At 39.1% G+C, this 17925-nt stretch overlaps 2 protein-coding genes across 2 annotated transcripts; both read right to left on the bottom strand.

Annotated features, from left to right (window-relative positions):
- Nucleotides 1-38: 38 nt before the first annotated feature.
- Nucleotides 39-12595, bottom strand: unc93b1 (unc-93 homolog B1, TLR signaling regulator). Its single transcript, XM_072678444.1, has 13 exons — nucleotides 12401-12595; nucleotides 11812-11931; nucleotides 11341-11482; nucleotides 10567-10720; nucleotides 8668-8829; nucleotides 7777-7906; nucleotides 6611-6704; nucleotides 5611-5735; nucleotides 4385-4567; nucleotides 2737-3016; nucleotides 2238-2356; nucleotides 1803-1925; nucleotides 39-1333 (listed from the first exon to the last, which is right to left on the bottom strand). Exons 2-13 carry the CDS (start codon nucleotides 11929-11931, stop codon nucleotides 1091-1093), a joined length of 1875 nt encoding a protein of 624 aa, XP_072534545.1. The 5' UTR covers nucleotides 12401-12595; the 3' UTR covers nucleotides 39-1090.
- A 1641-nt stretch (nucleotides 12596-14236) lies between these two features.
- Nucleotides 14237-17367, bottom strand: timm10 (translocase of inner mitochondrial membrane 10 homolog (yeast)). Its single transcript, XM_072677069.1, has 2 exons — nucleotides 17155-17367; nucleotides 14237-14956 (listed from the first exon to the last, which is right to left on the bottom strand). Exons 1-2 carry the CDS (start codon nucleotides 17223-17225, stop codon nucleotides 14761-14763), a joined length of 267 nt encoding a protein of 88 aa, XP_072533170.1. The 5' UTR covers nucleotides 17226-17367; the 3' UTR covers nucleotides 14237-14760.
- Nucleotides 17368-17925: the final 558 nt, after the last annotated feature.

Raw genomic sequence — 17925 nt, 5'->3', positions numbered from 1 at the left:
GGCCCTCAAAGAAAAATATGAACCAGGAAAAAACACTATTTTACAAAACACAAACAAGTTTATTTAAAAGACAGACGAACACAAACCCACATGACATATAGCACTTTTCAGAGCATGGAAGGAAAAGAAATCCAAAATGTCTAGAAACTGAAACAACTGAGACAGAGACTTTCTTAAAATGCGCCATTAAGAAAGCACAAGCCTGAAACAACATTTAGTGAGAAAGAGGAAGCGAGAGAAAAAGCCTCCAGTGTATCACCTTGACCAGCACTTCAGTATGGCCTGTTTCTATAGGCACTGGCCACCTGGCTTTATAAGGTACAAGCAACTTCCACTTTTCACTTCTCACTTCACTGAAAACCTTGTAGAACTTCTTCTTTTCTCTCGTAGAGTACCTAAGGGTCTTTTACTCTGCAGATAAGAACAACTTCATACTTTATTTATGTGGCAAAGCCAGCGTGACTGTTCTTCAAAATCAGTCATCGAAAAACTTCCCCTTTAAAAAAAAAAAGATAAAATAAAAACAACAAAAAACGTTCTCCACGAAAACATCCCCTCCACTCCGGCATCCACCTCAATCCATTGCACTCACTCAGTCATTCATTCACCCATGCACTAGTTTCATTAATTCATTCATACATTTATTCACTTACTCATTCACATTCATACACCTATTTTCAATGCAAAGCAATCCATTTAATTCACTTATTCACAGAGTTATTCATTCACACATTCATTCACACATATGTGAACTAAGAACATTCTCTTTTTGGGTATTTTTTTAATGGGTTAATAAAAATATATTTACCCATTCACCTTTTAATTTGTTCACTCATTCATCTATTCATTCAAACATTTATTCATGTATCCATTCATTCACTTAATTAACACATTCTCTTTCTAATGCATGTAAATCCATTTAGTTAATTCATTCATCTCTTCCATCATTCTTTAATACGTGCACCTTTTCATTCCAACATATATCACTCACTCACTCACTCACTCACTCTCATTCATTCACCTACTGGTTTGTTCATTCATATCTTGACTGAGAACACTTTCTCCTGTATAGTCAGAGGACATTATTCCTTCACATGGCTTGGACGTAATCCCCCTGTTCTCCGGCCTGTTCGTAGGCAGCATCATCCCGTCTCCGTCGGCGACCTCTGGCCCCACCCTTCTCACGGCCTGGGGAATCAGAACCTTGTGAGCCTGCATCCCCCTCCCGCTCTTCCTCAGTCTCCCTGTTCTCCTCTTCCTCGCCCTCCACATCGCTCTTGTCTGACTCTGACTCGTCAGAGTTCTCCTCCTCCAGGTAGCGGTAACCTTTGACCTGTGTGGGAGGGGAAGGTACTGAGACAGGAAGCTGACTGGGGCAGTGAATAGTATAAGTCTTACCTAATGCTTGCCTGAGGAGCAACAACTAACACCTAACACACAGAGGAAATCACTAATGATGAGGTACACTGACCTCCAAACAATTAAAAATTTAATTTGCTGAGGAAATGCTTTCAGAATTCACCTCAAGCACCATCATAACGATCTGCTATGTTAAAAAAGCCATGTCCTGTTTTTGTACATTAAAAGTGAAAGTTAATTAAGTTCTGCCTTTACGAGAAACCTAATTGAGATAAACGTTAATCTTCACTTTCTTATTAAAGTCATTTTTTATTATACTGTGGTGTTCAGAAGAGAAACAGGCATATGTTCTCGCTCAGAAAATGAGAGTGAGAAGAAATGCATTTACACACTACACCACACAAATAGCTCAGTGTTGAATAACAGGTGGGTCGCTGACTCACCTTGTGCCGTGGACGGGGAATCCGTGGCAACCTGAAATTAATTCTCTTGGCTAGGCGACGCTCCATCTGCCAATAGCAGAAGCCTGAAACCAGCAGAGTAACTAACAGGATCGCTAGCTTGGCCTAAAGTGGGGCAGATATGGCCAGAGATATACAAGAGGAAAAGAAAGGAGAACAGGGAGAGAAAGAGGACATAAGAATCTCAGATTTATCCCCACCCTTTAAACATTTCTCTTAAAAATGTTTGTACTAATTTAGAATAAATGACTAATTAATAACTAAATGTTTCATCTAAAAAAGGCATTCCATCATTAAACAAGTATAAAAAATGATGTGCATGAGTGTAAAACCTTTGCAATGTGCAGTGATACAAGGTCCAAATCAGCACTGAACAAGCCAACATACAGGTAAAAACCTACACACACACTCACATACCCTCATAGGCAAGGTAGACCAGAGGTAGACGATAAAGATGGCAATGGCCTGCCACCAGTGGTAGATGGTGTAGACAAAATCTAACCGTTCTTTGTCCTCATAGAACATTCCCAGCAGTGCTGCACAGAAAAATGCACACTTTCAAATGTACACTCTGGTTATCTGCTTACATGGCCTTAAAATAACCAAAAAAAAACCCACTATTGAATGCAAAACTATTTTTAGATGTATGTATTTGGATGTGGAAACAGTTTGGTGTACTATGTGACTGTGTACACATCTAACAAAGTCAAGGTCATCACTCTACAAAGGAATGACCCCTAAGGGATGAAAGGGAAAGACTTCAAATGCTACCTGTAATGGATATTACATGGCAAAATGCAGCTTAATTCCACCAGCAAAGTGCACCACTGAACTTAATAGGGTTTTTCAGCTATGCATTATGTGTATGTATGTTTGTGTGTGTGTGTGTGTGTGTGTGTGTGTGTGTTCTACTCACTGCTCAGTCCAGTCTTGTTGAGGGCAGTGCCCAGGCCCCAGAGGGCAGCCAGCACCAGTAGCTGAGGCAGCTGTTCGGGGTGTCTGGGGAGGGAAGACCAGCACATAAGAGCCACTAGCAGGACTAGGTGAACCGCCGCACCACCCAGGAGCATGACCTGCCTGGGCAAACGCTGGAGCAGGAAGGCCATGGAGAGGGATGAACACACAGATGACGACAGCCCATAGACCATCACCAACAACCACAGCTTCTCCATCCCCACTGCACACACACCATAAGACTGAGGGAAAGAGAAAGAGTGTGCAAGAGAGAGAAAGAGACAGAGAAAAACATGTTTTTTATTTTTATTAATTTAATTTATTTTTTGTTTGCCCTTCAGTTTAGTAATTTCCAGTTAACACCCATGCTAACACTGCACTGCTACATTACGTAGCATTTGTACTTTAAAATAGCAACTTCAAAATCACTGTGATGCTTTACTGACCTGTAATAAGCTTGGCATGCTGCTAACTGCACTGTGTAACTTTGGTAAAGTGGTCAGGACAGTGCTTGTGAGAACGGCATAGCGCTTTTACTTTTATATGTAGATTCGATATCTCTCAGCTTGTCCAGAAAACGCGTCCTTTAAAACTTAAAGCACTTGTGAGAATAGTCAAATTTGTGTCATCACCAGCTGTCAAACCCCTGATCTTTTCGATAATTGGACCAATGCTTTGTGGTTGCACAACTCAAGGATTTCAGGCCTGATAGATACTTGAATGGATGGATAATGCAAACCCTTGGGTTTTACTTCAGGATACTGTTAGTAGGTGAAATAGAAGAACATTTTTGTTAAACGTAATGAAATGCTCTTTACATCCTGATAGCAATTAGTAAATCAAAAGCTTTGATAATAAAAAAAACAACAAAAAAAGGAATCTGTGGAGGCCACAGAACTGTAAAAAACCCTCCAATCATTTCATTTGGACCAAATATTAAACAGCTTATTCAGTGTCAGTTCTGTATGCCCAACTCATTGTACAACTATGCCAAGAAAAATGCAGACACAGGAAGTCTCTCAATAGTGTCTGAAAATGTATGCCTGGTTTTAAAAACAGAGGTAAATTCACATCAGCCACGGCAATCAGGTGTCACACTTCTGTTATCTCCACCCATTTTTGCAAGATCCTCCTAAAAATGCAATGGCATTTTGTGTGTTTGTACACTGCCGTAAAGCAGCATTATGTAGCATTTTTACCTTAAAGCAGCCTCAAAGTAAGAAATAAAAATGAATAAAATTAATGCCTAACTGCACTCTGGAACCATGGCAAAGTGGGGAATCATATTTGTGTAAAATAATGTAATATTATTTTTCACTTTAGATGCCGGTTCTTTATCTCTCAGCTTGTAAAATGCATGTAAAAACTTAGGTCCTTAACAAATTCCACCTCCTAACTGTAGGAGTGGGCCCAGGAGTAAGAAATACTCATTCCCGCATACTGCTGCTTTGACTGCACATTTAGGCATGTGTGCCAGTTTCGTACATAATACAAGAGCAAAAAATGTGGCCTTCTCATATTCTCACAATAGACATGCCCTGAAATTAACATATACACTCTTTAAGATGGTCAGAATAAAAGCCCATTATTTTTGTTGTGCTTTTGCTCACCAGAATCAGGCCTTGGACAGCAAAGAGCACCTCAAAGCCAGAGTAGATGAAGAAAGGGCAGAGCAGACGCAGGCGGTAATCTCGCAGGTGTTTGAAGGGCATCTGGAAGATGTTACCCCAGCCAATGCTGCGCAGGTCAATCTCCTCTGTGGGCCGATACGCAGCACCACATACAGCCAAGAACTAAAAGAAAGACAGAGGGACAACATTAGTCACATTGTTTTAAATGTCTGCACTGTCCCACTTAACTATTCTGAGCAGTGACATTCTCTTAAATTCTCCTGAACATCTATTATCTGCTCCCATCCCGTCCCATCTCTTACGTTGTTTTACCCCTACATATCCACATGAAATCATGAAATCAAACGCCTCCACTTGCCCACTTGATCCAGCACCAGTTTTTATCCATTTTTAAAGCCTGTATCTCTGTCCTCTTAAATGTAATCTCCTGCATGCTAAGCACTTTAATGGCTTCTGGTCTAGTTTCCTACTCTGACGACTGACGTTGCCTCTCCAATTCTCAAAAATGTTCACTTGATCTAGTTGTTCTCAGTAATGACAGGCTTTTCTTAAGTCTTCCTTTCCTTTCAAATGTCTTAGAGAAGGTATTGGCCTCTCAGTTACAGGACCATGTGTCTAGCAGTGACTTGTGTGGGCCTTTTCAGTCTTCAGTCTGCTTTTCTTCCTCACCACTTTACACTTTCACTATTCTATTCTATTCCACTCCAACAGGCAACATGCAGCCTTAGCCAAGGTCCAAAAGCTACCTATAGCACCTACCTACATTCTTAAAAAGAGGTTCTTTAGTAAAGGTACTAATCTTTCACAAAACATCTATATAACATTTAAAAAGGGTTCCTTTTGGATTCTGAAAAAGAACTCCCTTTCAGTATATAGAGGCCTTTTACTAGTGCCTCATCTACTTGGGCTATATTTGGCCGGAGTCACCCCCACCACCTGACTATCAGAAACAATGGAGGAAGTGTAACCAGGAAAGTTAGACAGCATGGTGTGTGAATGAAACCAGCAGCTGCAGACACTGGAGCTCTCTATGGGCTGACACGAATGTAAGACACACCCCAAGTTCAAACAACATGAACAGAGGCATTGTGTCCTGATGATCTACTCCTTATGACTTATGTCTAGACCTCAGTTGATCTGAAAACATTACAAGAGTGGTGCTGAGGCTACTTATGTGTGTGTCTGAAGTGGAGAAGCTGTCTTACTATGATCATGCCGATGAAGGCAGCTCCCATAAGAACACTCTCTACTGCAATGAGGAGTTTGGAACGAGGCAACTGTATCAGGACAGTCTTGTTAAATCCATCAATAATCCCCCTCCCATCCGCACCTGAACAGGCCAGAGAAATAAATAAAGAAAAACAATAATTACTGATCTTTATATTTCTATAATTATCACTATTATCATTATACGTTCAAATACAATCATTATTATTATAGTTGTTGCTGTTGGGAATTTTACTGTGACAGGGACAGACAGAGCAAAACAGTAAAAGGATCCAATATGTCTCTGACAGCAACAAGACACCTTTATCTAATGCTAAATTATATGGACAAACGTATTGGGACACAGCTTTTATGACATACATAGGCATTAATATGAATCCACTGGCATTTATATGGAGCTGGTCCTCCTTTAAAAACAGATCTTTCAAACAGCAGGTTTGGAGCTCTGCAGTTATTGAGTCAGCAGAGCGTTGGAGACTTTTCTGCACTATGCTCTGAGCTCAGCACTTGGCGACTCCTTTCTGTTACTTTACTTGGTCTGTGTTGCTGTGGTTTCTAAATACTTCACTTTTCAATAATACCACTCACAGTTGATTCGTGGAATATCTAGAATTGAAGAAATTTCAACAACTGACTTGTTGCAAATGGTGGCATCCTATTACAGTACCACACTGGAATTCAATGGGACTGTGAGAAGTCTCAATACTTTTGTCCAAATAGTGTAAGGATAATGCCATCATCTCCTTCGTCTGACTGTAAGTAAATCAGTATGTTGTCAGTACTGGATAAAGCTTTGATTGCAGTTTATTACAATGATATGATAGATGAGTTAGAAAATAAAATAGATAAAATGCATGTCAGCTCATATAATTCAAAAAAGCATTACTCATATTATGCTGGATTACTCAAATCATCATACTGAAGCATAAAATGCAACAGTGAGGCAGAAAGAGGAAGTAAGATTAGAGTTAAATTTACCACACTGCTTGACGTTGAAGAGAGTGTGGTTGTAGTCACTAAGGAATCCATTGAGGAAGAGGATCATAGGGAACTCGGCGAATACGAAACTCAACTGCACGCACAAGACACACGTACGCACATATGAGTAATCAGAAAAGGCATCGTAATACCTATATGTTTGCATGCACTCACTGACCATTTGTCATCTATGACTTGTTCCTGCACTAATGGACTCTAAAGTACTGCTAATGCTTTTAGTAAGGCTTAGTATGCAATGTGAGCTGTGGGTATCCTGACCAGTCCATATTCAAGACGTGTTTCTGATAAATCAAGCACATGTAAACCAACTAAATTAAGTGATTTCAGAAAAATTTATGCAGGTTAGTTGAGTTTTTGAAATATGGGTAATAATAATAAATATATATATATATATATATATATATATATATATATATTTTTTTTTTTTTTTTTTTTTTTTTTTTTAGTAATGATCCCTGACACAAACCAAAAAATCATGATTGTACATACAGACCACTAAGCCCCCCTGTATTTCTATGTAAACCTAAATTAACTGAAGTGTGCTGTCCACAGACCTCATATAGTTTAGTATAGTGCCAATACGTTCATGTTGATCTTCTCCAGGGAGTGATATTCTAATGGCAATGCTTCTCTAAAGGGACTAAACAAGATGTGTGTTTGTTCATTTGCACATCTGTATCAGCAATTGGCACAACTCAAAGTAGCTGAATGCATCCATTAGGAGGGATGTCCACAAACATTTGGATATAACATATACACCTATATGATATGTTATATGCATGTTGCTGTAACTACAATATATTATAATAATAATAATAATATATAATTGTTTAATTACACAAATTCCTACCTGTCACTGTACGCCATACAACACATTTATAATGCATTATAAACACAGGATACATAGGAAGAGCTTTCTTTTGTCTTCTCTACACATTTCTCGATATAGTCCCTCAACTTCTCAATGGAATTTAAATATAGTGATTGTGCAAGCCACTGTACTGTATTGTAATTTCACAATTACAGTATGTATCAACATGTTAGCAGTACTAGTTATTGTTCTGACAATGCATCCTGAGTTAATTCCTACACAAATCCAACCTCCCCAGGACACAAATACACACAAAACACACATTTGCACTCACATGGAAGAAGATATAGAAGACTGATTGGAAAATGATGACATATTGATGGCAGGCTCCCTTTGGCAATCTCTTCTGCTCTTGCACATGCTCTTCCTTATAGTTCACATATTCATAATACTGCTGAGCCATCCTGCAGTACACCACATCATGTCATACACAAAAGAAACACAAGTAAGTATACTCTACCCTACACCTGCACTTTTGTTATTGTTTGTTACTCCTCTGTGAGGGATATATTATATATATTCTAGTTACATATTAATTTAAATAGAATATATATAATATATTCTATTTATCTGATGGATATGATATCATGGAAAAACGTAATATTGTATATTAAATTAAGCAAAATCAATAATTCTCCCTCAACAATGTACGGAAGTGAAGAGGATTTGTTAACTTCATCAGTTTGGTGCCCAAACTGCATATATAAGTGGAACTGAGTTGGAGTTGAAGTGATTTGATTAATGTGAATGAAGGTGTGTTTGGAGCAGGGAAAGCACTTCACAGCCCAGGGCTTGAAGCCAGTGCTGCAGGGCTTAATGCCAGCCCCAGAATAAAGCAATACACACCTAATCCAGCTGATCAAGATCTTTCAAAGCAGCTAAATACTAAAGCAAGGTGTGTTAGGTTAGGCTCCCTTAAATCAAGTCGATCAGCTTAGACATGTTCAGTGTCTGGAGTTTTGCACTGGAGCTACAAGACTTAGAAGAAGAAGTAATGTTTGCTACAACAGACGTGTAGATCAAGGGCAAAACTTAGCCGTGTACAAACAGAATGCCTCAAACCACACTGACTACATTTAGGGAAATGAGGTAAAAAGCACCACTTCATTTTTTTAAGAGCTGACCCAGTACAATGTATCCTGTAATTCGCCTCCAATCACTTTACCTTGTGATGTAGCTCCCCATTGAGGCCCACAGTGGAACTATGGCAACACCAATGGCCACTGCTGATGGTACCAATGTATAATAGCGCTCCCAGTAATTGGTTGAGACAAAGAGAGCGTAGATTCCAGAAGCAAGGAACATCATCCATTTAGTGCCCAAAAACCTAAAAGACATTTGTTTACATTTTTTACAAACAGGAATTTTATTTTCCGTCACTCAGTTGTCAATAATAAAAGCATGAAAAAAGGAAAACGGTAAGAAACAAACAAGGCAAGGTGGACAAAATGTAGCTGCTATCATCATTACTTGTACCTCTAAAATTTGAGTTAAAGTACCTTGAGAATTAAAAGTGCTAATTGGACCTGCTGTTCCATCTAGAGACAGAAATGACTCTTTTAAGAGGATGTAAGAATTAAAATATCCATGAATATTCAACACAATCAAAGGCGATAATGAAACTGAAGCAGCACAGCCTCGTTATCACAGTTCCAACTGCACCATGAGGAGTGAGAGATCTGGAAGACGTGAAGAAGCATCTTAAAAAGCTGAGGTTCAAGAGGTGGAAAGGTGAGATATGCATATGTGCAGAATGACTGATCAAATACTAAAATTTCATATGTGCAAATATACATATATTTTTAGGGAATACAGCATTTTTACACAATCCCTCCATTTTCAGGGCTCAAAAGTAATAGATGAACATATTTTTAAATATAAGCAGTAATATTTTAATGTTTTAATATTTGCAAATTAGTTGCTTTCAAATGCTTGCCTGAAGTCTGCAACAGTTACCTCTCCTTGCTGGTTTGTATGTGTGTGTGTGGGGGGGGGGGCTTCCATATCTTTGCCTTAAGAAGCTCTTGGGTGGCTTTCACGGTATGTTTTGGGTCATTATCTGTCACATCATTTGTCACATTAGTCTTGTGAAGCACCATCCTATACATTTTACAGCATTTGACTGAATCTGAGCAGACAGTGTATCTCTACATACATCAGAATTCATCCGGCTGCTCCTACATATGAAGTCCATGTAATAACAGTGCATCCACCATGTTTGCCAGATGATGTGTTATATATAATATACACACACATAAATTATTTTTATGGTGATAGTGTTTTTGAGGGTGTTCTCCTCAAAATTGGTATTGGCTTGTTGTGAAGGAATTTTTTTAAGAATGTACCAAATTGTACCAAAGTTGTTTTTTTTTTGTTTTGCTTATTTATGGCCTCCACTTTGGACCCCATATTGAGATCTCCCATGAATGGCTACCAAAAGCATATTCAATACTTTGGGATCAACTCCACATTTTTCACAAAATAATGAGGGACGAGATCTCACCTGGCTATAAAACTGCTTATCAGTGCACTGTCTGATCACCTTTGAGCCTGTGAAAACATGGCTGTAATTCGTAAGAAAGACAAGCGTCCAGGCTTTTTTCTGTCCTGGCACCAAAGTGGTGGAACGAGCTGCCCCTGGGTGTCCGAACGGCCGAGTCGCTCGCTGTCTTCAAACGCAGACTGAAGACCCACCTCTTCAGAGAGTACTTGGACGAATAGTTCTATGGTCGCCTTATTGTATTGTGTTTAGTAATGTCTAAGCTTGGAGGTATCTTTTGTATTATTAGTCTATTCTAACTAGCTAAGGCTTTTCTTGGGTAAATAGCAAAGCACTTTGTAAGTCGCTCTGGATAAGAGCGTCTGCTAAATGCCATAAATGTAAATGTAAATGGTGACTGCAAACCTCTCATTAAAACCCCTGAACTAAAGCTGAAAGTCTACACATCAATAACATCCAGATGGCTCCAGATGGCTTCATCAAGACTTGTGTCACTGTTTAAATATTTACGGACATGACTACATACAGAGAGAAAGAGATAGCGAGAGATAGAGAACAAAGTACCGTATGAGTATTGGTGTATAGAGCAGTCCTACAATAGGAGTGACGTTGATGCCCATCAACATCTTATTGTCGATGTCTTTCAGGCCCAGACTGCCGTACTTCACCTCTCTGTAGGTTTCATCATTGTGCAGGATCAACTGCATCTGCAGAAGACCTACAAAACACAGCGCATGTCAGAAGTACATCAGTGCAGACCATAATAACCACAATAGTGCTGCATAAAGGTCACTGCATATATACTTATATACTCAACGCTAAACAGAATGAAGCACATGTGATATGTGCTTCATCTGTTGATCAAATTAAATCAAATTTATTTGTGTAGTGATTTTTAAAACTGTTGTTGTCACAAAGCAGCTTTACAGAACCAGTAATTAGTAAAAGACAGAAAAAAAATCAATAACATAAAAGACATGAAAAATCTAAAAACCTAAGTGAGGAGCCAACGGCGACAGTGGCAAGGAAAAACTCCCTCAAAGCTGGAGGAAGAAACCTTGGGAGGAACCAAGACTCTAAAGGGGGACCCGACCCATCCTCATCTGATCAGAACCATTTACAAATGATTGACAAAAAGTCACCAAACCACCAAAACTGTTGTACTGCAGAGGTGTGCAACATATTCATAATCATAATATAATAATCATAGTTTATCATTTCTTGTGCACTATATTTCACATGTAGTATCTTTGACATGGTGATATATGATCTAGGAGCGGTCATGCAGCAGCTGTAACAAATGTGTGCTGATATCTAAACTGGTAAGGAAAAACTCACCCATGTAAACACTGTAGATGATCATGCCCCCAAAGCTTGCCCCGACCACATTCTTAACCACGCCCAGCCTCTTCCTCCTATAGTACTTCCTTTCCTCCTCTTCTTCATCGTAGTCAGGGTGTGGTCCCAGAAACTCCTCAACCTGATGTAGAAAAAGAGCCATTGAAGTACCAGAACCAGTATCTTGACCAACGCAGAAGCCTGGACGAGTGTTATATAGGGAAATACCTATGATCATTAACTAGGCCTATAATCATTAACTACCTAAAAGTCATCTATTGCAACACTCTGGAATTTAAGCCTCGTCCTGGATTTCGTCAATGCGGTGGTGGGCTACAGTTGCCTAAAAACACATTCTAGTAACTGCCTATCATGTTATACACATATGTATTCAGTTTAATCCCAGATAGGGTAAATATTAGTTCATTAGTCTATAGTCTGTTGCTAAAATAGCCCTGGCTGTGGACCTACCTGCCCCTGAATGTTACCGTCTGCCCCTACAGGCTGCGGTTCCTCAGGTCCGTCAGCAGGGGGCGCAGCCTGCAGCTCTGCCTCACGGTATACGTTATCCTCTGCTATCACTGCTGCCATCTGGCGGTGAAAGCACAGAAACAAGGATCACGACACATAATCAGAATTTCTGATCTATTAATAAGTCAAACGCGTAAGAAGTACATACATTATTTGATTTTGAATGCAATTAAATGATTATAGTCAATACCTGAATATGAATGAGTAAATGTTTAATTAACAGGCAACATGTGGTTTACATGGCGTTTACATGAACGTGGGAACGTAAATAGTAACATGCACATGTAGACACGACTACAAATACACTTTATGAAAGCAAATCCATAAACATTTTAAGATTATGACCAAAATTATAGTTGTATTACATGTTTAGACGAAAAAAAAAAAAACATAAACAAATTGTATTAGTAAGTATTGGTGTCTGATTTTTGTTCACTTGCATATTTCTTTGGTCCCTATGTGGATCTGAAGTGGAAAACCACCTACACTCAACATTACACGCACATATCCCAAACACTACGTTACTCACCTGCACTGGGATCCAGTAGCCAAACAACCGAGACTTTACGCAAGCGGAGAGCCGCTGAAGGACTTCATGCACTGAGGCTTTGGCTGCTGTGAGGTGGAGAAAGCCTGCTAATACTGAGCTGTTTAAGCTCTGATCAACACTGAGAAGAGACCAGAATTAAACATGTGAAGAGGAAGAGAAAGTGGCTGCCTTTCACTTCCCTGTTCTGGAGAGCAGTTAAAGCTACAGTGTCCCTCTATCCTGGGAACAACAGCCAGATGAGGCAGTGGTCTAAGACAGCACCTACAGGTACATAATGACTCAAGTAGAAGTGAAAATAGCTGTTAAAAGACAACCTGAAAGCCTGGGCTCTTAAAACTAATACTATATAGTAAATAGAGAATAGAATAGGTGTCCATTATACACTGGGCCTGGGTACTGAATAGGGTCTTCTTCTCAGTTCAGAGGACATTGGATAGGTGGTCTGTTCTGTATATTATTATTATAATGCACTGCAGATTAAAAACAGATGTCATACACTGGTATTTAGCAGCTGTTTGGATGTGTGTGAAGTATCCGTCGTGTGTTGTTTGATGACCACAAAAAAGTTGGAGAGGGCTGAGGAGTGAAGAAGTTCAGGTGATGCCATGGACAACACAATCACCACATTCAAACACCACTGAGAGCTTGTGGAACTGATTTAGGAAAATGTGTGCAGAAGAAAAATCCAGCCACTATAGGGGGTCTGTTGACAGAAGTGAAGATTTCATTGAAGCTGTTCATTTACATCCTAATTTAGAACATTATTATTATTATTATTTCCTGCACTGCAAGACTAATAAAGGATTATCTTATCTTATTATATGACAAAGCGCTGCAAGGCAGCCCTCAATATGAGAGGGGTACTTACAGAACACTGGTGGACACATAGTTGTGCAGTCGGATGTATTATTTAAAACCATGTATATAAATATGGATTATAGCTTGTATTGCTTGTATGTGCTTATATTACATATTTGGTGTATTCTGTCTTTTCACTCAAGCTTTTCACACCTTCATGTCATACTTGTGAGAATGGGTGAAAATCTTGAGTGAAGACATTATTTAAAAGCCACCAACATAGAAAAAAACAGACCTATAAGAAGTGAATAACAATTTCTGAGCATTTTGGAATAGCTTAGATCAGTATATTTTATAAAATGGCATTGTACTGATGCACAAGCCCTTAAATACAAGTAGCAGTTATGTGTAATTTCTGTGAAATATTAAAATGATAATTTTCACACATTTTCCTGTATTACTTTAGATTAAGGTTATCATTTGTATGACTCAAACATGGTGTTCTTAATTAGGTCTCTGTTATTAAACTATGATTACTCAGGAATGACTCTTCATGACCGTGCTTTTACTTGTAAGATGTTCTTTTCCGAAAGCCTTTAGGTCTATAATAGTGCTAAGTGAGAAAGTGTGAGGAACAGTAACAGTCCAGGTGCTACACCTATAGAACAGAATTAAATAAAATAATAAACATGTATAAAAAGACTGGTCTTTTCTTCAGAAATATACATAGGTATAATAAAAACGCATTATAATCTCCAAACACAAGGTACAAATCCCATTAAAGTACTTTGATCCAAGTACAATTTACCTCTGGATCAACATCACATCCAAGGGACTGGAAAGCTACTGGAACCTGTATTAGTCAAGTTAAAGCCATGAAAAGAAAGCATGGCCATTTCAGAGCATTGCAGGTTAGCTGGAACCAGGTTAACATTTCACATGAAAAAATACATGTATATATTAAGGTATCGATATAGTATAGTATGTATTATTTATATACACACACACACAAAATAATGAATACAGAACAGATTTAATTAAGTTGAACAAAGGTATTCCAAAATGACATGAATACAGTAAAACTTTGCACGTATGTTGTAGTTTGTCAGTTTGCACATTGAGTGAACAAAATATAAAAAGAAAAAAAAAAAAAAGTTAAGCTGACAATCAACATAAAAAAACATGCATCACTCATACAGAACCTGGTCCACATACATCTGGGCTTAGAGACAAAGCCCAAAACCTAAAGGATGAGCATGTAAACCAGCAATGATCACAATTCCTTGTAACTCAGCATGTTCATAATCACTGGGCTCCATTTAACAACTCAAATATATAGAACATATTTCAACCTCCACCACCCCTCCAAACTCTGCAGACAGACTAATTCAATACTGATGAGGTGAAGTGGAAAGTCTTCTCATATCCATAAACATACTCTACTTATTCATTTGCACATCCTTAATAACCCAGTGTTCCTGCAGGCCCTCTTCCCAGTTTATCCCAGGCCCTAGGTTGCTCTGTAAGAGTCCACATGGGGTTTATCCAGACCCTGCAGTCGCTTTCTTCATTATCTCCTCATCTTGTACCGACAACTCTGTGAGTTTGCGGCCCAGTCTCTCATGCAAGTCCAGGTACTTGGCTACACAGCGATCCAGGCACACCGCCTCGCCTTTCGACAGTTCTGCTTCCTTGTAGTGAGGGGGGACGCACTTTCTGTGACAGGCATTGGTCATACTGCAACAGGAAGAGGGGAAAAAATGCTTACACATTTTTCACAACTGCATAGAACCAACCTTTCATCAACTAAGAATTACTTAATGTAATCAATAATTTACTTAATTACTAACAGTATATAAAATACCACAAGAAACAATAACTTGTCTAATGGATATAGACTGTAAACCAGTCTGTCTGCAGATCTGAGGCACATAAAAGAGTTAGGGGGCAGAACACCCAACAGATCCCTCTGAAGCACTGGAAATGAAGCAGTACAGAGGAAGCAGGAGCTGGCCGTGTTGTCAGTACCTGAACACTGCCCAATTGCATGATACATAGAGTATAATAATAGCATACTGACACTATTTGATAACGATAATACTATTTAAGACTATTTAAGTATTATTAATCCTGTTTAACCAAACACAGCACAGCCAAGTTGTATACCATCAGTGCACCAAGCGTCTCAGTGCTGGCACTAGTGCATTTTTTTCCTGTGTTAAAATACTGTAATACACATGTATTGTAAAAATCTCAATTTCTTGATATAATACATTTTCCAATTCCTGTGACACATTCACATGTGCTAGAAATGTACTCTGACGAAGCTCATTCATTTATGTAAATAAGCAACAAGAATCACAGATTACCATCATTACACTATTATTAAAGTCATGTGACCCTCTACGGCCAGAGTGATAACCTAGCAGCACTTTTAAACCACAGAAATCTAAAGTGGACATGAGGACATATGATGCATTCAAAAGACTGTCATTATATATATATATATATATATATATATATATATATAACTACCCTTGCAGCACTGCAGGTGGCCCATTATGATCCAGATTATATTTTACAGACGAATTTCTAATTAGACAGATAACTGAAATCGATTACGGTCCAATAGGAATGTCCCTCAGCTCTTCTCCTATTGAACATGCTCCACTCCACAGTTAAACTACTGTCCAATAATCCCCAGGTCTGCGGTCAAACTCAGCCTGTATGCAAGTACTTAAGACTCCACCTTCTTAATTGCTCTTTTCCAGGCCTGCTGTAGCAGGCCTAGTGCATTTTGATCACACAGTGAAAGTGAATCTGCTCCTGAATCTGCCCTGTAGCTGTTCTGTCCTGTTTTGAGATACTCTGAACACCAACCTATAAAAGGTTAGGATTTTGCAGTACAACACATGTAAAGCAGGGATAAACGATTCCTCTCATGGAGGGCATGAATCTCAAACACTTTAGTGATTTCTACATTACATTTTACATTTACAGCACCCAGAGCGACTTACAAGGTTACTCGTATTACAGAGGTGGGCCAACGTAATGTTAGGAGTCTTGTCCAAGGACTCTTATTGGTGTAGCGCAGCACAGTCACCCAGACCGGGCATCGAACCCCAGTCTCCCTGCTCAAACACATCAGCTAAACATGCTAACTTACTAATGCCTTAAACCAGATTGGTCTGAGCTGAGAAATCACCCACTAACCCTTCAGGACCACAACTGATAACCCCTGATGTAGAGAATGGTGTTTCACGGATGACCTGACCCTTGGAGAAACCCTGTTGCATGTCTTGGAAGGTGGCCCCACAGAAGGAGGAGCAGGAGGAGGAGGAGGAGCAGGAGGAGGAGGTCACTGACCTTGATACTGTTAGGGACATTTAGGCTGCACACAGACAATTGGAAAGCAACTCCACGAAAATTATTACTCTCTATATTAGTTTTGCTATTAGTTAAATCTTGTCAAATTATTTGATAAAAATAAATAAATAAATAAGTGGTTGTAGTTCATTCAAGCTGGCAGAAGCTCTAAGGAGTCTTATAGTCCCTACCCAGTAACAAGATTAGCCTAACTGAAGTCGCTTGACTGGTGGTCCCTAAAGAAAAAGCAGTGTCTGTAAGGAGCACATGTCCTGTAATCGTGATGATCGTGGCAGTTTAAACAGACTGAATGAGCAGTGTAAATTGGCTTGGTCCAGCAAAGGACTTAAACAGCAGCAGATCACTTATTACAACGATTTACGGTTGAACCTGTGCATGTCTGCAAATCAACAAGATAAAAAAAGGAAATCTCTTAAAAGACTAGCCTTAATAGAATACCTAAGAAAAGCAGTAGCTCATGAGGCTGAGCTTGGACGCAGGAGCCAAGTCTAACGGCTAACCCCCTGCTAACAAAGCAGGCTAAGCTAGTTGGTCGCTTTTAATATTACCGGTTATACATGTCTGCCATCATTTCCACTTCAAGCTCCGCCGCCAGCTGCTGTGCTTTCATGGGGTCCATCTCGGCTGTGTCTCGTCTCCGGGCTCCGATCAACAGAGAACCAACAGCAACGTTTAACCTTCAGAGCCGGAGACCAGCACACGTGGGGCCGCCCAGCTCTCACACTCCTTCCGGTGTCAACATGGCTCCCTCTGTTTCACTGTAATGTCTACTCCGAGCCGACTGGGGTCATTATTGTGGATCAGGTTTACTTTATTTGGTTTTAAATATAAAACATAAGTAATGTTTATATATATATATATATATATATATATATATATATATATATAGCATATTTAATATTAAATAATTTTGTCAGCTTTCTCAAACATTATGTAGGCTGTTCTTAACAGCATAATAAAACGAAAAACGAAGAACAAAGCACTGTAGAAAATGACAGTGCTTTATAGCTCAGGAACACAAATCTTAGCATTAACTAATCCAAACAAACATTTGCCAACTTTTAACTTCACAAAAATAAAAAATTAAATATGCAGAGTCACAAAACAACGCAATAACCGAACAATACAACAGCAAAAAAATGACTTACCACTGGGTTTTCAACAAACAGATTAACTGAAATTAAATTTGTTTTAGGCTCAATAGGAGAGACTCAAGATGCTTGATGCTTACATACATCAATAAGAGTTCAGTTTGTGTCCTCTCCAGTCACGTCAACATCTTCCTCATCTTCCTCCGATTCCTCTTCCTCATCCGTCAG

This window comes from Salminus brasiliensis, chromosome 4 (genome assembly GCF_030463535.1).
Source record: "Salminus brasiliensis chromosome 4, fSalBra1.hap2, whole genome shotgun sequence".
NCBI classification, from domain to species: Eukaryota; Metazoa; Chordata; class Actinopteri; order Characiformes; family Bryconidae; genus Salminus; species Salminus brasiliensis.
This window is presented reverse-complemented; position numbering and strand designations above follow the sequence as displayed.

Bases quoted from the DNA above. Each gene is read 5' to 3' on its own strand.
- unc93b1 (XM_072678444.1), bottom strand. From the start codon at position 11,931: ATGGCAGCAGTGATAGCAGAGGATAACGTATACCGTGAGGCAGAGCTG. The intron at 10,721-11,340 runs GTGAGTTTTTCC...TGTGTTTTGTAG, and splicing joins CATCTACAGTGTTTACATGG to GTCTTCTGCAGATGCAGTTG. The intron at 3,017-4,384 runs GTGAGCAAAAGC...TCTTTCCCTCAG, and splicing joins CTGTCCAAGGCCTGATTCTG to TCTTATGGTGTGTGTGCAGT.
- timm10 (XM_072677069.1), bottom strand. From the start codon at position 17,225: ATGGACCCCATGAAAGCACAGCAGCTGGCGGCGGAGCTTGAAGTGGAA. The intron at 14,957-17,154 runs GTAATATTAAAA...TTCCTGTTGCAG, and splicing joins ATGGCAGACATGTATAACCG to TATGACCAATGCCTGTCACA.